This window comes from Merops nubicus, unplaced genomic scaffold (assembly GCF_000691845.1).
Source record: "Merops nubicus isolate BGI_N331 unplaced genomic scaffold, ASM69184v1 scaffold29629, whole genome shotgun sequence".
NCBI classification, from domain to species: Eukaryota; Metazoa; Chordata; class Aves; order Coraciiformes; family Meropidae; genus Merops; species Merops nubicus.
Window position 1 is genome coordinate 10,521 of NW_008633477.1, and position 22,013 is coordinate 32,533.

Below are 22,013 nucleotides of genomic sequence, written 5' to 3' on the forward strand. Positions count from 1 at the left end.
GCAAAGGCAGAGAACAAAGGCATCAGTCCACCCAGCCGGTGAGGCTGCCCCGTCCCTGCTGCCCACAGAGGAGCACCAACTTCAGCGAGACTCCAAACAGGGACAATGTTTCCAACCCACCCCTCAAAACAAGGCAAAACCCTTTGCAAGTAAAATCATCATCCCTGTAGCTCAGACCAGCCAGGGCTGAGGAGCCGTTTCAGCCAGAACCACCACTGCTGCCTGGCACTCAGGCGAGGACCGGCCGGGGAGGGAGTCACACTTGGCCTTGCTTGCCAGTGCACCCCCTAAGTTCAGCGGTGTGCCTGGTTTTGTTTGATTTCATTACGCCTGTTTGTTTGGAGGCCATAGGTGTCTACCAAGGCCTGTGCTGCAATTCTGTCACAAACACCACCAGCAGCTCCCTGGACCACTAGCCCCTTCCCTGCCCAGCTTAGGGTGGGGAGCACAGAGGGCTTGGGGGGGCTACTGGAGTCAGGCTTTAGCACCTGTCACCAGGACAAACCCAGGCGTGTGCAGACTGCCCTTTAGCAACAGCAATCACCAAGGTCTCCAAGCATGTGCTAGCAATGAGCATCACTCTGCATAAAACAGGTACAGGGCACTATTGCCATCTGACAAGGCAAGAGGGGGGAAAAGGGATGTGGAGCCCAGTTTTGTACTTGGTGAATAAATGGGCAGGACCAAGACCTACAAGCTTGCCCATGTGCCATGGGATTTGAAGCCTGATCTCTTCAGGCTAACTGGGCATCAGCAGCTCCCCAGCATGGCTGCTCCACACAGCATGCCACATCTCACCCTATCCCGAGCCCCTGCAGCCTCCTCCTGCCACACACCTGCTGCTCTACATCTCTCCCTGCTCCTCCTTTTTGCTCACCCCAAGGCACCACCTCAAACATGAGGCTGCCAAAAAGCACAGAGCTTCTCGGTGACATGCTGCAACCTTCCTTCTCACACAAGCCACCTGAAAAGCCATTAGCTTTTTTACTCTTTCTAGCAGCCACAGTCTGCCCCATCAGCGCCCAGGATGATTTTACTCCATTTTGACAGTGTTCCAATCATGTGTTTTTCTCTCTATCTCTCATTTCCTTAGGCACCTGACTGGCCTGGATTCAGTGGATGGTGGGCGTATTTGCATCCTTAAGCAGCAGGTTCCCAAGGAAAAGCAGCGGTTTAAGCTGGGCGGGTGCTTATCGCTCCTGCCAGCCGAGGCTCTGACACCACAGGAGTTTATGGAGCTGCCTGGGTAACAACCTGGGTGTCCCAGCACATGGATCCGTGGCCATACTCCAGCGAATCCAAAGTATGTCTTTACATGCCATGGCTCTTAGCACATCGTCTGCTGTCTTAATGTGCATCAGGAAAAAAATGCTCATTTTTTTCACAGTGCAATTCACAGTGCAGGCAACTGGAAACCGTCTTCAGTGTCCTGTGCTGCTCTGGGTGCAGGAGAGCTTCACCCTCCTCCACGCTGCCCATCACAGCCCTCACCCGAGCCAAACAACCCAGGGCATTTCAGCAACCCTGAGCTGGCACCTGACTGCATGTGGCAGAGCTGGGAGGAGTTCTCCTCCCCCCAGCAGCTTCTCCGTGGCCATGAGGACCTGCACCTTTTCCCACCCGAGCTGGGCATGCTCCTGTTCAGCCCTGTAAGGCATTTGCAGCCAGAGCAGAATGGTTCAGGGAAAGGAAGCTTTCATCTCCCTGTTTTGTTTAGCACTGTAACCCCTAAGTTACTCTGAGGAGAGTGACCCACAGTGAGCTATGAGCTGCCCAGGAGTTCCCACCCGAGCTGGGCATGCTCCTGTTCAGCCCTGTAAGGCATTTGCAGCCAGAGCAGAATGGTTCAGGGAAAGGAAGCTTTCTACATCTCCCTGTTTTGTTTAGCACTGTAACCCGTAAGTTACTCTGAGGAGAGTGACCCACAGTGAGCTGCCCAGGAGCACAGGGTGCACGCGTGCAGCAAGGGCTGTTCAGGTGCATCAACAATGCATCTCCCAACAGTGGCACTGCTGGGGCTTCCCTGCCAGGGAGCTTCAAAGCCTGGTGATGCACACTGCGGCTGGAGGACTCAGCTTCTCTCATAAACAGCTCAGATTCAACAGCCAAGGTTTTGGAGCCAAATCTTTTACCCTTAACTCTCACTTCTTTGCTTGCCTCAACTCTCCCTGCTCAGCTCTGCCCTACAGCATGTAAATCATTGAATCCCACCCTGCTGCAGTCAAGGCTGATAAGCAGAGATCTGCTTCTGCAGCAGAGCCATATAATCAGTCTCATTTGGGCTTAAATGGATTATAAAGCGATGACAAGATCAGCTCTGCTGTCACATCAGAGGAAGGTAATCTCTCAGGGAGGGTGTTCACCAAAAGAAGGATGCAGGAATACATCTTAACAAGTGAGACTGTGGGAGCTCAGCCTGTGTGCAGCAGTCTCCTCCTGAAAGAGTGGGGAGCCCACGGGTGACAGGGACAGGTGGCACTGCTGGGGACACCTCTGGGACCCAGGCAGCAAGTGAGTGTGTGCAGAAGGAACCCACACATTGTCCCCTCACATGAAGCATGGCTTTTTAATCAAGTCTACAGACTGTTAAACTGCCACAAGAGACAGAGCTGAATAACTAGGCAATTGTAAAACCAGCTATCATGTCTCACAGACCAACAGTCATGGACTTTGAGCCCCAAAGGGATGATTCGACCACTAGGAATACAAGCCACCACAGCTTCACCACTTGCTCCTGAATTTGACTACAGCCTATCTGCCAGAAAATCATCAACAGAAAGAAAATCCACAATGGTTTGTAATATTTTACAGTGATATTAGATTAACCCAGGCATACGACTTATTTCTGTAGGAAAGGTAAACATTTGAGTAATGCAGTAGCCTTTTCTTTCCAGCTAGTATTAGATCTGTAATATGAAGTGTGGCCAGCATCAGAAAACAAATTTGTCACACAAACTGTAAGAAATGTCTGTGCTTTTGTTTACTCATTCTCATAAACCTCAAGTCCTCCATCTCCCACTTGAACCACCCCCCAAGAGTTAGCTGTGATATACCATTTACAGAGACATCATATGGCTCAGCCTCTTCATAATATCCCTCTGGGGATTCGATCTTGGGGACTGGAGGTTGTTTTGATTCAGGAATCTGTAGAATAAATAAATAAAATAAGCATGATTCAAGGTAAAAACAGATGTTTGAAAACAATGGGGCATTCTGGGTTTTTTAGTGCTGAAGCACATCCTAGTGGGTGAGACTTTATACATGTTTACACCAGGATGTTTTCATGTAAACTGGTTGAGATGACAGGGAAGAAAGACTGCTGAAGGTTTCCAGTCTACAGTTAGCTCAAATATAAAGTAGTTCTTGGAAACTACTGTATAATTGTGTCATAAATGTTATTTTCTGTAATAGTGCTGAAAGCTCTGGAAGTATCAACTCATAGGTTTCCTCAAAAGCAGCAACTGCAACCCACTGGCCATACTGTGACCTGGGACTTCTGCCTGCTGCACCAACCCCATCTCCAAGCTGCTCGTTGTAACTGGGGATGATCCTCTGTGCTATTGATTATCTTAACAGGGAGGCAGGAGGGTGGGCGTTGGTGCAGTCCTGGCTTTGCACCGCAGAGCGCAGCCCGAGTGTTCCCTGGTCATGTCCCCAGGTCTGACTGATCCCAAACCAACGGCTACAAATCTCCACTTCAGGAGCAGGAATCTTTAATTGTGCTCTGAGAAAAAAAATGAAGGAAATGGATAAACAACACTGATGGAAAATAAGTCTTTGAAAAGAATCCAAGCGCTGGAAAAACCCTGTGGTGCCTGCCAAGCCCCTCCCTAAACACAAGCAAGGGCTGGCAGGAAAAATGGCCTTGATCATGTAGAAATACCAACACTTGAGGGAAAGAAAAAAAAAATAAAAAAGGGAAGCTAAGTAACAAAGTTTTTACTTTTCAGCTAATTCACATAGCCGTTGAAAAGTGAGACAGCAGAGCTGGAGATCACAGTAGGATGAGCTTGTGTTCTTCCCAAAATACGTGGCATCTCATCTCCCACCATGACCCAACAGGAGCATCCCCCTGCTCCCCAGTGAGGTGTCCCTCTCCTCACCCAGGTCAAACCACCCCTGATCATCTGACAATGGAATGCTCTGGCTCACAATGCCTCAACAGGCTTCTGACTGAGACCTGTGCAAATCCTGGGCAGGACGTTCAGTGTATGCAGGACTAAAGCCCCTCTCCTCCCAAAAGGACAGGCAGAAGAGCATGTCTCTCTCTGCAGAGACAGCAATGCTGAAGGTTGTGGACCATGCACAGCCCTTCATGTCAGCCCATGCAATTGCTCCCAGTGGCCTGGAGAAGAGGGGCCAGCTGGGCATCAGCTGCAGAGCAAGATCAGCCCCTTTGCAGGTCATGCCAGCACCATCCAATTCAGGTTTAAAGCTGCCCACCCTGCCCTGGATATTCCTACCAACACATACTGCTGCCCAGAAGGAGAAAGGAAACTCTGAAGGAAAACAGCTTCTATCCAGCAGCTGCCCACAACGTGGGATGCCACTGAGGCTGTGGGAGCCAGGTACCCTGGCCACACCAGCCCAGTCACGTGTCTCTGCTCCCACACGGGTGAGCTGCCCTTGGCTCTGCCAACCTCAAACTTCCTCAGTGTTTTGGATGAGAACTCCTTCCCACATGGGTCTGCCAGATGCTGCGAGCAGACTCTGAGCTTGCTCTCCAGAGCCACGTAGCTGGAAAACACTTGCCTGCAAACACTGAAAAGGTTTAGGAACTTGTCCTAATGTGTTAAATTGAAGAAATAAAAACAAACCTAGCCACACCAAAGCTTTACTTAATCCCTTCCCTGGCTAGGGAATGTGTCTGCAATTGCCATCTGTGGTGGCCTCCTGCGTGTAGCCAGCTCACATCGTGCTACGGCCATAAACAAATTGAGTACACAAAGAAATGCTGTGGGTTTGTGTGACACCATCCCAGAAGTGCCAGGGAAGGGGAAGCAGGGAAAGGGGCTGCTCTCTTTTCTTTCCTATGGACAATGGAAACCAAGAGGGACTAGGTGGGACTGCACCTCAGATGCCCCAGAAGCTATTTTTTCCCTCTTCTCCTTCCCTAAAGGCGTGGAGTTGTTCTGTCTCTAGCTCAAGTCAAAGAGACCATGTTATCTTACCCAAAATGGCCCTTGCAGAACATTTGCCCATTGCATTATGGCACAATGGAGCATGCAAATAAAACCACCCTGGGCATCTGCATCCACTCCGCATGACCTCCCCCGTGGACGGCTGTGGAAAGTGGTGGAGCTGCCAGAGCTGCCACAGAGGAAAGGTCACTGGTGTATGAGCCACAGCCTGCATGACTCATTGTTTAAAGGTTGCTTTGGGACAAATCCAAAGAAATTAGTGGGATCCAGCTGGGTCACCTCTATTGGGCTGCGTGTTGACTGTTGGTGTCAGTGAATACCAGGGACAATATGCTGTGCAGAGCTCCATCACCATATTTCTTCTCTGCTTCAAAAGGCAAGTGCAGAGCAACACCAACGGGTGCCTTAACATTACCAAACCACAGAGAAGTCCACACAGCTAAAACAGACATAGTCTGAGGTCCTCCCCTAACTTCCCCATTTTACTGTGTAGGAGCTTATGCTTCTTCCTCCTCCACCCTAGTGTCCATGGCTCCTGCCCACTCCAGGAGCAGCACACAGACAAGGAAAATTCACTTCTCCACATCAATTCCCCCACACTGACAGGGACCACATTGGAGTTCTCTCCAGCCCCACTCCTTGAGGTTTACTCAGGTATCTTTGCTGCCAGCAGCTCACTGATACTCAGATTGCTACACCCAAGGGAAGTTAGCTCCAGTGCCAGCAGGCTGGGGAATGCAGAGCAGAGGCTTAGGAGAAGACAGATGGCTTAGGTACCCTTCTCAGCTAAAATCCTTGACTGTTTTTTTGCTAATTTCCTCATTTAACTTCCCGAATGCCTTATCAGAAAGCTGGGCTGCACCAAGCACAAGCAGAAATGCCTTGGGGACACCCGGCTGCTGCTTCCCCATCATGTCTTCATTCCACTGCACTGCTGTCCTCCTGCTCTCCTCCCTGCCACAGCTACCATCCCCTCTGGTTTTGAGAAACCCAAAGGCAAGCAGCGACTCCTGCTCCGGTCACTGCCCCCAGGCTGCTCCAGCCCCCGCGCCACGTTCCCAGTTGGCTGCGTGGGCAGAACCCCTGGGGCTGGAGCAGCTCCCAACAGGCAACTGCTCTGTTTCTGAGAGGCTGTTGGCTGCACCCCATCTAAGCCCCTTGCCTTCCCAGCTCCTCCAGCTAACTCCAAGTCAGCCACACAGGCCCCTGTGCTGATGTCCTGGGGCCTCACCCCATGTCCTGCTTCCTAGGAAGGGCGCAGATCCTCCTCTATGGTTGATGGATGCACCACCCTGTCCTGCTCCATGCCTCCCCCTCGTCTCCACACACACTCCCTGCCTTTCTCTCCTTTAACATCCCAAAATCCCGGCTACAGCAATTCCCATGTTGGATCAACTACTGAACAGCAACATCCAGGGTCTCAAGGATGACCTGTGACTCTCTAGGACAGCTGGGCTGGATTGCTGGCACAGAGACAAGAATCCTGCTGACAGCTGATGGTGTTGAACTGGACCTTGGCTAGATTTACAGCTGCCCTACAGAAAAAAACCTCAAGTGCCAGCAACAACTCCTGCTAGACCCGTGGGCTGTACAACCAGCATAACACCTGTCATGGACATCCAACACACAGACAACACCAGGCACTTCAAGCAAACTTGATCTTCTCTGCTAATGGCCAAACTGTGCAAAGCTCTGCCAGAACGGGAGACCTGACATTGCCCGGGGACCTCCCCACCACTCCACAGGGGAAGGATTCCTGGCTTTCCTAAGTTCACTTCAGCAGCCCAGGCACTGCTGCTTTACAACTCTGGGAGATTTCCAAAGCAACATCTGAGAGCCATCATCACCTTTGTTTCTCTGAAAACCTCAGTTCTCTTCCTCCTTTGAGCCTGGACTGCCCTGCCACGGGTGCAGGTTTCCTTGGCAGGGAACACAGCCCGTTTTGCACAGGAGAAGCACAAGGCTCCTCCAGCTGCCTGCTCCATGTGTGCCCATTTTTGGGACCCACAGGGGTTTCTGGATGCCCAGCTGCCCTGGACCACAGCCACCCTGCCTGGGCCACCAGCCACAGGCCTGCACCAGCCGCATGCAGACCGCAGCGTTCATAAAGATGAAACGTGTGGCTGGAAACGTGCACACTGGGGAGCTCCTAGTTGAATATTTTATTTTATTTTTTTTTAAATAAAGCTCACCACAACCACTTGCCTCACTACCATAGACTGACAGAGGGCTCTCCACTTAGCTATGCTGCACAGCACATAACAGAACTGGAGCCTCAGGAGGTTTGGATCCCCAGGCTGTGGGCTAGGCAGTGAAAAACAAAGGATTTACAAAACATACCTTTGGAGGTGGGAGATCTGGAAGGCTCTTCTGAGGAGGGGATGAAGGCAGTCCTGAGTCTCCATTGGTCAAGGAGTTTCTCTGATCCAGCACTGCAACCCAGAAACACAATTATATCAATGACACATGGCAGTTCCCAACAGAGGAACCCAGGGCTGTGCAGGAACAGTGAGGTGCTATTTTGGTAGGAAGCAGAGTGACAATTACAGGCAGTGCTGCAGGGCCACCATGTCATTTCAGGCCATACCCAGGAATGTGGCACTAGGAGACCCAACAAAGGAGCTGGCTTCTGGTTTTACGGCATGTTTTTCCTTCTGGAGGGAAAACTATGAAGCCTAGACCTACTGCTGAAACTCTAAAGGGTCTTGAGAAGCAGCATGGGCAGATACTACACAGTATCTGGAAACCCACAAGGACTTCAGTCCTTGTGACCTCTGATCCCTGCTGCTGCCAGCAGACAGTTCAGTGATCATCCCCACCTCTGCTGCCTTTCCAGAAAACTGGAGCTAATACCACCCTGCTCCCAGAGCAAACTGCAAAGGTTGTTGCCTAGCTGGGCTGCACAAGCGTGCATCAAACCCAGCCAAGAACAGTAATTTAATTGCTACTGAAGGAAGAGCTGCTCTCGAGGCAGCCCAGGCCAAACGTGTGAAAGGGCACATGGCAGCAGAACAGCTCCAGGCCACCTACATCTGCCTCGGGAAAGTCAGATTTTCCAAGCAGCTGAATGCAGAGTGATTCAGTAGCTGGAGGGTACATGGAAGGCTCAGAAAAACTCGTGCTCAGTTCCTCTTCCCCACCACAGACCTCCTGGGTGGCCTCAAACAAGTGCCCAGATCCCACGACCTCCAAGGCAGTGCAATGCAGCAATACTCAGGAACAAGTGGGAGCAAGTCACAAATGTCTGAAAAATTAAGGACTCTGAAGGCATCATACTGTGCAGAGGGGAAGACCCTTTCCACAGAGCATCTCTTGCCAAATACTTTGGGAAAACGAGGCTAAGGTACCCGGATATTGCAAGTCCAGTAAATAAAGTGAGGGAATTTGGTCCAAAATCTGCAGCAAGCTGATGCTCCATCTCCCTTTGTCACCTGCTGATGCTCCAGCCACGTTCCTCAGGCACACACAGAAGCCACCAAGGCACTGTGCAGTGCCCAGCAGTGGCGAGCACTGCACCCAGATGATGTGGACAGGAACTCTGCTGTATATTTCTGGGCTTCAAAAATAGCAGCTGGAAGCCACATTACTTTGTTCACGTCTAGCGCTTGGAAGCCACGATAACAGCTCTGCCCTGCCAGGCTGCAGCCAGCTCCTGGCCTCACAGCACAAGACACCAAAACACATCTCTTGTGACAACTTGCTCCCTGTGACACAGCTCTCCTGGTCTTCAGCACTGGCTAACTTCAGTAAGTCAGGATGTCCATCGATCGATAGACAGCAACTCCAAGCAGCTGTTTGCACCTCTCAGGTAGGGCTGCTGGATATCTTGTGAGGTTCAAAAAGAGTGAAGCAGGTGAACCTATGACACAGACTGATCATGGGGAGATCCACCTACCAAAATACCCCACAATTATACTACCAGAGTCATATCTACACATTGCTGTTGGAGGTTGGCCTTTTCTGCAAAGGACTAAGGAGAACAGCACTCTCAGGACAGACACCTTCCATCAGCAGCAGCTGCTGAGGCCATTGCTACTTTTGAAAACACCAGAAACAAGTTTGAGGTTTTCTAAAGCCCCAGTGGACTACTTCCCAAGAAGGGATTATCTGCACACTCACAGTTGTCCACACAGGGAAATTTTTAGGGGCCTCTTGAACAGAGAGAAACAGACAGGCCAACATGCAGCCTCCTGCATCATGCAGAGCCTTCTGTACTCCGTTCTACTGAGGAGAAATCATTGCAGCAGAAAAAACCACTGCCAAACCCTTCACAAGTGGTGGCCATCTGTTCTCAACTCCTCAACAAACCTAGCAATCATCCCACTGAACCTCACTGTGCCAGGAAAAAGCTGTTTGATTTCTGTACCAGCAGTTCCTCCTCCTCCCACCAACCTTGGAGCACAGGACAGAGACCACAGATTTGGTCCTCACCCTGCTGGAAACCTGCCCACCTCCATGGACACACGCCCATGTACTCCAGCTGAGGAGCAGAGCAGGATGTGATGGAGCTTTGATTTTCTGGCTCTGTGCAGGAAGATCCATCCCTTTAACCTCCATCCTGACAAGACCCCGGGGAAAGGTTACAGGGGTTTTCTGTTCTGAGGTTGCAGAGGGCAGCTATGGCTGTGCCCAGCATATGGGAACAAGCACCCAATGTATACTTTCTGTAGTGAGAGTCCACACAGCATGTGCTCTGCATAGCCCTTCCTTCTCCTGCTACACACATCAGCACCACAAATCACAGACTGCTTCCTTACTGGGGTGACAGGGAAGGAGCAATTTTTCCTAGACAAGCACTAACACTTTGCAGGTGTCTTCTAATAAAGATAGCTCTCTAAAACCTGGAATTTAGAAGAAGGGAAAACAGCCAAAAGCCTGCTAAAATTATCATCTGTCCTGTTACTTATCCATGCTCTTTGTTTTTTGTAGAATTGAAGCGTCTTCTGGTATTTGGGCTAAGAGGGCCACAGCATGCACCACCAGGAGCCCTACACCGTGCATCTCTCCCACCTCCCAGACTCCTGCACCTCAAGCCCTCTGTGCTAACTTCCAGAAGGAGATGGCATTTGGCTGACTGAAGAGCCCCATGGACTTGCAGGGTAGAGACTTGCTTTGTTTCTCAAGTAAACGATGGATCTTTCATCACTCAATGCAACTCAATTACTGTGCCATAAAAGTGCATCTCAAAAGCAGCATACTGTTCAGGTTAAATCCCTAACGATGAAATTGGAAGTAGAGACAGCAAGCAGTGAAATATGGGGTTTTTTTTTCCAGAAATAGTGTATTTTAAGGTCTGGAGGGGGGACTCTCGGGGGTGATGTATTATCACTTCAGGAAGCATTTCACCCTGTGCTGCTAGAGCACACTTAAACACCAGCTATGGTGGTGAAGGAACCCTGCAGGGCACAAGAGGTTCTGCTGGCCTCAGCCACAAAAGTGTGGTCACCACACCCCATCAAAGGCTTTCGGTGAACCAAAGTGCACAGAGCAGCAATAGGTAAAGGGGCAAAGGGAGGTGACTAACCACCAGCAGATCCACATCACCCTCCTAGCACCGGTGGGCACTAGGGCCCCCTCTGTTTGCTAAACCTGAACCTGCAGGTCCCACCACTGACCAGACAGGCCACAGACCTCTCCACCCAGTCACAGAAGCAGGATCCGGGCTGCACACCCAGCTGCAGCTATGGCTAAGATCCCATCTATGTCTCTCACTGACTTCAGCATTTCCACATAACTCTGAAGTTTTACTTGGAATAGGGAAGTTGCTGAAAACAGAGAAAGAGCAAAGTGCCAGGTCCCACAGGGAGTGACTGAGTGGGCAGGTCCACGGCCTTGCTAGGGAAGTCTGAAATAAAAGAACCAGCTCTCAAAATAAATTGACTGAAATTTGCCCCCGTGCTTCGGCACAAGCCCTGTTTTATCCACCCAGATAAGAGATATATAAAGAGATGTCTCTGCTGCTGCTCAGCTGCTGGGAGCTACCGGGAGGCTGTGCAGTGCTGTTAGAGAGCACCACAGCATCTCCCAGAGGGCCCTGGCTGGAGATCACAGGGGGCTGCATGTGTCATCTGGGAGGACATCCTGTCTGCCCAGGGATTTGAAGTTAATCTAAATTCAGCTGCAGGTAGTTTAAAAAACAAACCAAGCCACCACAAACCAATAAATCCAAAACAAACCACTCTGGAAGTGGAACTCTCCCGACTATTGCAGGACCAGCAGGTCAACAGCAGGCTGCACTGACGTGGCCTCTGGTCTACCTGGATCAGAACCTCTGAGGCTCAGTCAGCCTCCAGCTAGGTGTGCGTTCAGGAGACGTGCCACTGCCAATTTCACTCTGTGCAATTATTCAAAGCAGTTTTAGTGAAGAACTTCAAAGAGCAAGAACATTTTTAGACAATTACATTCTTTGCCATGCTCCAAATTCAAAACCTGGGAAAGCTAAATTGGAAAGGAGTGTTTTATCCAGGTTTCATTTCTTGCCTCGTACCCCACAGAACTCTGCCATCCCCCAGGAGAGGAAGGTGCCCACACAGATGGAGACTCATGTGCCTCCTGGGAATTTACCTCACAGGGTTGTCATGACCCGGACCCTCTGGGCTAGCACAGAGCAACACACTAGAGAAGACACATATTTTCAGGGTCTCAAACAGGGGAAGCAACTTGTTTTGTGGCCAAAGTAACCATGAAGGCTTCCTTAAATATTTCAGGCACTGAAGCTTCAAGCCTTAGAAGGCAACATTTTTATCCCAAAATAATGCCCTCCAAAGTGCTACTTCCAGGAATAACCTCACAGTGTTGGCAAAGACCACTATTTCTAAGGGAATATATGAAAATGGCTGTCCTTCCACACCATGGAAGAGCTGCCTGAGGGGCCTCCACCAGCAAAGCAAAGCTCTAAACATCATGTGCCTTCGTCACCCAGTTCGACATGACACAGATTAATCTGCAGCTTCCTACCTTTGTCTTGTTTCTCCTGGTCACCCTGCTGCTTATGGGTGGTCACTTTGTTCATATAAATATATTCCTCATCGCCACCTGCAATCACAGGGAAAAGTGAACTCCTTACCCACTCGCTGCTTTCACGTGGCTAAGCTTTTCCACAAAAACAGATGTCAAAAGTGTCCCCGCTGAGTACATTTGGGGAGAGCATGTTGGTTGAGGCAATATGCAGAAAAAAACCCAAGCAATAATAAAAAGCAGAAAAATTAAATGCTTTATAGTCAGGAAATTCCATAAGCTAAAATTTCTACTTAAACATTAACTTGGCCAAACAGTACATCCTGTGTATCTTACAAAGTGGATTAAATAAACTCAAGGTTTAATAAGGAAAACAGAAAGAATCAGGAATCTTGGGAATCCTCTGCTTGTAAAGCTGGACACTTAAGTATAGTAATTTTAAATAAACAATTAGAGGTCACTGCAAAAATAATCTCCATTTCATTTTCTCCTTCTAATTTTCATGTCTCCCATTCCCACCAGCCTCCAGGAAAACATTGCTTCAAGACCCTGTAGCGATTCCCATGAGACCCCTCTGCCCCAAAGCCCTGGCTTCCCTTGCCCGTACCACTGGACTTGGTGTAGGCCCGCAGGAGGTCGGAGAGGAAGCTCTTCTTCACCACGGCAGTGCTGCTCAAGTTCTCTTTGTCCAGTATTCTCAGAAAATCTTCAAGTTCCGTGAGCAGCTGCTCGAGAGCTACAACAGCAACAGAGACAATTGTTGGCAAAGCAGCTGGGTGGTGTGTCAAAAGAGGACACGCATTAATTATGTATTTTCCAAGAGCCTTTTTGTTTTTCTGTCCAGGAATAATTAATGTTTCATTTTTGAGTTTGAACGCTCACCCTCTCCCCCCCAGTTCTGAAAAAAAAAAAAAAAAACAAACAACACACTGGAGTCACAAAACCAAAAAACCTCTGACTTTCCTTAGTCTGTACATACACCAGTAAAATCTGATGTAAATAACTATTCTTCTTCCAATAGGATTTTTTTCCTAAAAAGGGGAAAGCCCAGAGGGATTTTGAGCATTATGGCTGAGATCACACAAAAGCACCTAACAACATCTTGATGCTTGCATCTGGAGTCCCAGCAAACATCCTCCAAACAACATTTGGATTGGGATCTACCAAAGACCCTCCTCATTCCTCTGTAACAATTTGAAAATGTTTATGCGTGCCTCCCAAAAAGAGACAACAAAACCCACCCCAAACCCCCTACACAGCTAAAAATCCTAATTCAGTAACTTCTCAAGCCATCTTGCTTGGGTAGCAACCACAGAGATCATTGTACCACCTGGAACTGAAGACCCAAGACCAAGCAGCATCTCAGACAGCCTTGGGAAAACCTGAAGCTGTCCCCGTGTAGCCACTACAAGTGACTCAGAGACACCACAGCCCAGCACCAGTGCCTGAGCCAGGCTAACAGGCTGGTTTTCCTCCTAAGGAGGTGCTACTCAGCTCTGCCACCCACAAATCACTCCTCTGTCAGGGCTCACGCTGAAGCAACAGGCATTTAATTGCTTGCTTTTGTTCACGCTGAAGTTTATCATGGGCTAATTAGCAGCAGTGGCAGGAACCAGTTCCAGGGAGGAAATAACAGAGTATTATGTGGAGAGAGGAAGCACCGTGCAAGAATGAGGGACCGTGTGTGGGAAAAGCATGGAAACCCAGCCAGGGCTGCTCCCACCCACCACCATCATTAGTGTTAACATCACCCTCCCACTCCCCCACCTTTAGCCACCAGGTGACCCTTCCTTGGGTGAGAACATTTTGGAAGACTGATAAATAAAGCATAAATTACACTGTAAAGGTTTATGTTGCTAGCCATTAATTGGGAAACATGCTACTGCTCTCAACCAGTATTAATCTTCACTAGCTTGACCGTGTAACAGCCTAATGACTCCAGATCAATCAACAATGGCTCCAGAGGAACTACCAACTAGTAGTTCTTCACACTGTTTTATGCCCTCTACACCAAATGAGTTCTCCTCTGGTCTGATTTAGGGCCTGTAGGGAATGGATACTCAGGGCAGACTGTATCACACTGACTTAGCCTGAATGTTTTTTCCTAGCTGCTGTCTTGCCCAGCTATGACCCATCACAGCCCAGAAAAAGCAAGAATCACTTCAAGAAACAACAGCTTTTTCCATAAACTGTAAGGTAGTATTTGTTGATGACAAAATTAGGTGCCACTGATGTCATTAAACAATGAGCTGTGTGCATTTGGTGTCAAACAGTCCCAAGCAGCTTCTCTCAAGCTTTACGGACCCTGCTTTTTGTAAGTTTAAGGAAACTCCACTGGGGTAAACAACAGCCTTGCTGTACTCACTCATCTGCTTCAGTGGCCCACTTCAGAAAATTTAAACTGAGGTCAATTCCTACTGGTCAGGCCTGGTGGACAGGACATTTGTGTGTCAGTGATGATATTAGAAGCAACAGCACAAAAAAAATACCTAATCTTAGTGTGACGCTTCAGAAGCAGGTCAGCTCCCAACAGCTGCCCACATGGATGTCACGACAGCAGCTTTGCAGGGCAGGGGGTATCATTCCCACTCCCTCTTCCACCCCCACGACTGTGGAAAATGACTTTATTCTTCTTCCAGGCATCCAGGGCTAGCACATACACAGGGCCAAGTGCTTATGAATAGTGCAGCCCATACAGTAGGTTACATTTTCCAGCCCACCAAAGCTGAATGCAGGCTTCTGGTGACTCAAAGCAACTCATTTAGGACACGATCCTGGGGCCACAGAGGTCAGTGGAAAGATTCTGTCAGACTTCAATGGATTCAGACTAAAGGGACTCAAGACAGATTCAGTTTGCTCTTCTTCAGCAAGAAGCAGCACATAAACGACCTGCTTCTATGCAAGTATCTCTTTGATCTCAGCTGGATTTCACCAATCCAAACCTGATACCTGCAAAAATAAACTGCCACTGAAATGAATGTGACCATTCATTCTCTCACATCAGAAGAACAACAAGCTAACACTTATCAGACAGTGATGAACGTGAGAAATGAGAATAATTAATATGATTAGGGTCTGTGAGATCCTCTGTGCAAGTAAGTATCACAGCAGGTCAATAGGTCTAAAAGCAGTTGAGACTCCATGTATGATAAACTATCTCAGGAGTTTGAATGCTGGAAACCACTGCTTGATCCCAGCTATCATGCTGTGATGATGATGTATGGAACATGCTCATGGCAAAACCAGGGTGGTGGTTATCCAAAGCAGCCTGAAACAAATGGCTCTCCCTCCAGGCTGCATTGTTTTGTCCTCCTTATCTCAGCACTTTAAAACTGAGAGCATAAAGAGGCAATTCCTGTATCTAGGCTTGTTCTGCAGAGCAATAGTTACAGATGCAAGGAACATGTGTGCAAAATCAAATACCTGTGAGCAGCAGGATGAGATGCAGAAGTAGACAGAGGCCTGTATCACAAGGCAGCGCAAGTCTCAGAGGTGCTTTTGTAAAAACTTCTCCCACAGCTACATTGAGCTTCTCAACTCTCATAGCACTTCTTTGGGGACACCCAAATGACTCAATCTCTCAGGCACCATCTCAAATAACTCCATAACAATTGCAAAAATTCTGCCTACTTCATAGAAAACAGGAGATTACCTCTAAGGTTAAGACCTGCCCAGAAGAATTAAGACATTTAGCCAAAGTCACTGTGAATACCTCTACTGAATCCTGTCCTCTCAAGCCCCAGAATATGACCTACATCATCTCCTTACAAAGCATGGCCACAAGTAGAGGGTACCATTAGAAATCACAGCATAGCTCCTATCATGGTCTTCTCCATGGCCACAATCATCAGTCATGGAGTGAAACCCATAAGGATTTCACAACACATGATGAAGAGAGGTGCAGGAGCACCACAGTCAATGGAAATGGGTCTGATTTGCCTCTGCAATGAGTGAACAACCATCGCTGAAAGGACTGAACTTTAAATTGTAAGAGAAATAACAAGTCTTTACTGATGTAATGAGGACTTACAGGGTGGGGGTTACAACCAGGACTGTCAGCTCCTCTTGCATGCACTTAACTGGATGAGAGATAGTCTCCCTCCTTTCACTACAGGACAACACAACAGAAACTCCTGGGCAGCCTTCCGAGCACAGCAGACCCTCCATTTGAAGGCTGCAACTTTGGTTGCAGCAATAAGCAAAGAAGTGCTTGAAACATGACTGATCTGCTTCGACAGCAATTTAGTGGCAGTAGCAGAGCACTGAAAAGGGCTTTTTTTTGTCAGGAATCTACAGCCTCTCTTTGCAGACAGAAAGTCTCTTGCACTGCAGTGGTGCCTATCCTAGTTCATGTGAAGCTACAGCAAAAAAATGCAGTAGCCTGCAAAGCCCCCATTGAGGAAGCACATTCCTTACAAGAAAGCTGCCAATTTTGTCTGACACTAAGGTCACTGAAAGGTAAATGACCATTAAACTAGATTATAAGAGCCATTCCTACCAATAACCACTGATCTTTGTCATTGCGCTACAATAACAACCTTATGTCTACATCTAATTACTTCATGCCTTGGCCTTCTGAGGAAATGGAAACACAGGCTCAGAATGAACTTTCATTCAAGTGTCTTGCTAACCACTGGGCAGGACTATATTAGATCATTTAATCTAAATTCAATTATTTTTTTTTATCAAGGTAGAGGGGCCCCAGCCACTGGACAAAGAACTGTAATAAGATACATACTAAAAGACAAACTCTTTCCTCTGCTGAGATGAGAGGTGAAAGATAAGGAGTATCATTTGCTAACAGGAAACTAAGGCATGGAGAGATGAAGCAATTTGTCCAAGGATACAGGCATATTCACCAGCAGATCAGGAATCCAACCTAGCTTTCCTGTGTCCCAGTCTGCAGATCTCACTCCTAAACCACCCTTCCGTGTATCCCAGAGTGCTAGGAGATTCCCCACCAACCCACCCATAGCAGGATCTAGGTTTGGTACTTTTGACTTCACCCTTCCTAGCAGGGGCTGGGCTGAGTGGGTGGCAAACAGCACAGACTCCGGCACCTGGAAAACACCTGCAGCCTGTGGCATGCCCGGGCTTTAGCTTCAAAAGCCCTGGGAAGTCCGGAGGCGGCGGAACCACCAACAGCGCTGTGACCCGCGCCAGCGCCGGGCCACGGGAGCAGCAGCTCCCCGAGGTGCCCCCACCCCCTTCTTCCCTGCAGCACGTCCCACAACAGCGTTTTGTCCCCCATTTCCCACTGAGGGGCCCGGGCTGGCAGCACCGGGATTCCCCAGAGGCTGCCTTGGCAGCAGGCAGTTCCTTTCTTGCCCCGGTTTCTTTTGCCTTTGCTGCAGAGAATCAATGGGCAGCTGAGGAGCGTGGAAGGACGGGCGCGCACAGAGGCTGCATTCAGGCTGCTGAACAGTGAGCGCTGTCAGCAGAGCAGGAGGACCCAGCCCAAGCCCACTTGGCTAACTTGAAGTCTTACAGTAACAGTCGGCCTTTGCGAGAGGGAGAAGTTGCTCACGATGACAGCTAGAGAAGGCCATTCTCCGCAGCTGTGAGGAAAGGCAGATGTGTGGATGGTGACAGCTGTAACAGCTGGATGACCCCTACGCAGGGCCAGCTTCCAAATCAGCAAAGCAGATCCTTCCTCAGTCAAGCCAACCCTCCTCATCCTGCTGGCTTCAGGGTCTTGCAGAAGAGCCATGAAGAAAAGGGTAGAGCAGTGCTTCAGCTCTGCTGCAGCAGATACATCTTCTCTCCTGCTCTGGATGCTGCTGGCTTCAGGACACACAGGCAATGTCATGCAAGGAAGGACACGTGGTGAACAGCTCACCCAAATACAGTGCCAGGAAAAAGTAGCATCTCTGTAGAATGCCAGAAACCTGCTCCTCTGAAGAGCATCCCCATCACACTGAAACCTCATGAGCGTTCACCCGGGTGGGATGCACAGAAAAGCAGACACGCACACACTAAATTTGCCAGCTTGGTTTTGACCGTCAGAAACCAGGATTTACTTCCCACACCCTGTACCTGCAACGACTGACCAGACTTCCCTCTTCTAGCTTTTCATGGGGAAAAAAAGGAGCCCAGATCACTGTTGTCCGGTTGAAACACCTCAATTTTTCCAAGAGAAAAATTACAAATATTTGTAGAAAAAAGACGTTTTGCCCCATAGGAAAAAGAGAAGTGCTGTGTTTTTCAAAGGAAAGGGAAAAAAAGAGAAAAAAAACCAACCCACCAGCAAAACCTCCCTTCCCACAAAACTTCTGGTAATCAGTGAATTTTCTCGTTGGAGAATCACTGCTAGTTTAAATAAAACAAAAGGCAAAATTCACAAACCTGAGACAAGCTAAAAGTCTCTTACAGTAAGAAAACTGTAAAATTGGAGAACTCCTATCACAGTTTCCCTATGAAACCAGACAAGACTCAGACAGTTGTGAGCACTGTCACAAAGCTGTCTGATTTTCAGGCATGATGAGTGTTCACAAGGAAGAAAGAAAAACCCCCCTAGACTGCTTCTATTGAGGTACCTAAAATCCGGTACCGCCTGGCTTCACCCTCACGTTGGGAGCAGTAGGCTCGGCTTTGTTGCAAAGTATGAATCATAGAAGGAGAGAGGCAAACAATGTGTCTGGTGGGCTGTGGGCTGTGAACTGCGCCGATGAACCCAAGCAGCTCTGCGTGGGCTGCTCCCCAAGTTCCAACAAGACTTGTATTGAGAAGCAGCAGCTCTAACCTAGAAACTCCCAACTTTAACAAAACAGCAGCAGAAAATGCACACAAAGCTTTTTTTTTTTTCAGCTAGCTGAGCAAATAACAGACTTCTTTTCCTTGCGCTGGAAGAGGGGAAATTGCATCCAAGAAAAATTAAGGAAAAAAAAAAAACAATACAGAAGGAAGAGAGAAGAGAAGCAAAACATGAACCTCCCTGTATCGTAAGGAGTTCTTAGTGAGCAGTCTCGTATTTTAGTGCCATAGTGCTTTAATATATGCGATAGAGGGGATACACATGAAACTTCAAGGGCAATAAAGTGCCATCTTTCTTTGCAAAGGATCTCAGTCTTTCCACGACAGAGCACCCGGTGAGTCATTTGAGGTCTCACACTGACAAATCTGTTGGATGACATCTGAGATAAGTCAGCATCTCTTCCCTTTGTAGCATGCCAGATTCATGGACTGCTCCTCAAACCTAGAAGATCCCCAAATCTTTACTGGGCTACAGAGTGCAGGTCTGTGCTCAGGTGCTCAGTGATGCATGTAGCAGCAGCAAATGGGGACATATCACAAAATGCCATGGAAAACAGTGCTGGGACCTGAGGTTGATTGGACTGTCACCCTGCAAAGTGCTGCAAGCTCAGCATGTGGGGAGACCAGGTCATGTATCACTTGTGCAACAGGGTAACTCCTGCTGGGGCAGGACCCAGCTAGGAAAACATCAGGGAAGCAACTAAAGAAACATCAGCACAGTATCCAAGAGAGTAAGTAAGGATCAAACCAAATCAAGCCAACTGTCAACTAGAAAAAATTGGAACAAGCCAGGCAGGGCAGGATCCTCTTTCTAAGGTAAATATTCCCAAGAGCAGGGAGTGGGCTCCCTTCCTAGCAGGGAGGAAAACAATCCCAACAATTTGTACCAAGCAAAAGTCAGGTTTGCTGCCAAGCCCCAGAGTTGAATCCTACAGTGGCGTAACAGAGATAGTCCTATCTCTAGAGCTGCCACCATTGGTTCCCTTCTCTCCCCACAGTCCTTTCTGCTGGTTTTCTCCCCCCCTTCCTACTTCAATTTTCAGCTAAGATTGGTGAGTCACTGGGTTGGGGTTTTTTGTCTCATGAAGTTTTGCTCTCCTCTCCACCACTATGGGGTTGACTTCTCTGGGGGGGTTGGTGACCACCTGACCTGCAACTTAAAGTACATCCGTTGTTTGCTGCCTGCTGCAGTGCATTGCTATATCCAGGAAGGGGCTACTAAGAGGCGTCTGATCAAATAGAGCAGCTGTTTTCAAGAAAAAGAAACATGCAAAAAACTCATCTACGTGACACAAACACATGGGGCTCTGCTGCTCAAACCCAGTGTAAGGAGCCATCCTACAGCTGCCTGCTCAGCCTGGCCTTGTTCTCCTCTGCCTGAACACTCCTTTGCTCCACAAAGGTGTCAATGCGCTGCTGCACCTCAGTTCAGGTCCTTGCCAATGTTCCTGGCTTATGGAGCAGGGGTATGTCTAGAAGAAAGCACGTTTCCATCCCTCTCCGCATTACAGAATAGTGGGCACACAGCTGTCCTAGTACCTGCCAGAGCCCACAGCCATAGGACCCATCTTTCCCATGGAAAAAAGAAGCCTGGGATACCATGTTCCCAGAACAGTGACTGGGAAAACACAGACTCCTAGTGAGATTAACTATCACAATAAGAGTGAACAACAGCCCTGGAACAACATCCTGCAGCTTGTGCCACTTCCATACAAATAAAGAGGTTAACTGCCAAGAATATTTGGAGATAGATTTTCTCTCTTGCAGGCAAGGCACAAATTAAAGGAAGCTGCCAGACACACAGAGTTTTTGTTTTGTTTTGTTTTTTAAGGGAGGACATACACACACACTCATGCACACACCCTCTGAAGGCCTCATATCAAAGCATTTTCCCACCATTCTCTGTTGATTTAATGGCATCATTTCTCCAACGAACAATAGAAACATAACAGAAGGGGAAAGCAATTACGTTCAAGAAGGCAAAAGCAAGAGCTCAGAGAGAAAGACAGACACATGGATCTGGAGACCCCAGACTTTTCCTTGCCATTTCCTCTGCAGCAAGGGCTCTTTGAGCCACAACACCCAGGGCTGGGCTTCTCTTCTTACAGCTGAAGAGCAGAATGACTATGCAAGGTTATTGCACCAGTGCAGGGGAAAAACAGGTCTTAAAAGTATGCTGAAGTGTATCAGGGTAGGCTGGCAGAGCCTACAACACCATTATGGATTGCTAGATTTCCTTCTTCACAATCTTGCTCAATCCTTTATCCAAACATTGTGTGCAGTCCTTATCCACCCTCCCCAGGGTAACCTGGGAGCCTAGACACCAGGAGGAAGCAGGATGCAGCCGAGGTGCTGAGCACTGTGGATGCAGCCATGTGCAAAACAGATTTTCTCTGGAATCCCAGTGTATAATCATCAGCAGAGAAATTTACTCAAAAAAACAAAAGCAACAACAACAAAAAACAAAACAAAACAACAACAACAAAAAACAAACAAACAAACAAACAAAAAAACCACAACTCCTTCTCCTCACCCTCTCTTTCTTTCTCCTCACATTTCCCAGTCTACAGATATCAACAAGGACCAAAGCTCACCCACCTTCCTAACAAGACTCAACCAAATCAACACTTGGGGAACTCCACTGCAGGGTTACAAGGTGTGGGAAGGGAAGGTTTGGGAATGACTACGCAGTACTTTGGAGGTCAAATTACAAACCCTCTCCTGCCATGAGTCACCAGTGCTCAGCGAGTATCTCCCAGCAGGGCTCCAGCATCTGCCACCACAGGAACCCACAGCTCCCACCCTCCCTCCCACGGCAATGGGGAAAGCACAGATGCCAGAAGGTCACCTGACAACAGGGCTGATATCCTCACTCTTACATTCAAGAGATGCCACCTGTGTACCACTCCCACACCTCCAACGTGACCTTTCACTGAAGCCAGGGTGGAAGAACAGCCTCCCAGAAACAGGCAGCTCCCCTCTTTGCTATGGATTACCACAGCAGCTGGGCACCACATGAGCTGTTTCCAGACACATGCTCTGTGGGGAAACACCAGTGTTGTCCTAACGCTGCAGTGATGCTCCAGAGAAACAGAGGCTGTGCCCTGCTTCACACCCAAATACTGCTTTCATCACTTAACAGGTTTCTAAATGTGGTTCAAG

General features: G+C 48.5%; 1 protein-coding gene across 1 annotated transcript in view; it reads right to left on the reverse strand.

Moving 5' to 3' along the window:
• LOC103780584 (actin filament-associated protein 1-like 2) overlaps window positions 1-12,834 on the reverse strand; it is a gene marked incomplete at both ends in the record, with an annotated part of 23,323 nt that extends 10,489 nt beyond the window's left edge. The window contains 4 exons of the mRNA XM_008948274.1: window positions 3,054-3,144; window positions 7,482-7,573; window positions 12,099-12,176; window positions 12,706-12,834. Coding sequence (XP_008946522.1) covers window positions 3,054-3,144; window positions 7,482-7,573; window positions 12,099-12,176; window positions 12,706-12,834 — 390 coding nt within the window. The remainder of the gene's footprint in view (window positions 1-3,053; window positions 3,145-7,481; window positions 7,574-12,098; window positions 12,177-12,705) is intronic.
• Window positions 12,835-22,013: the final 9,179 nt, after the last annotated feature.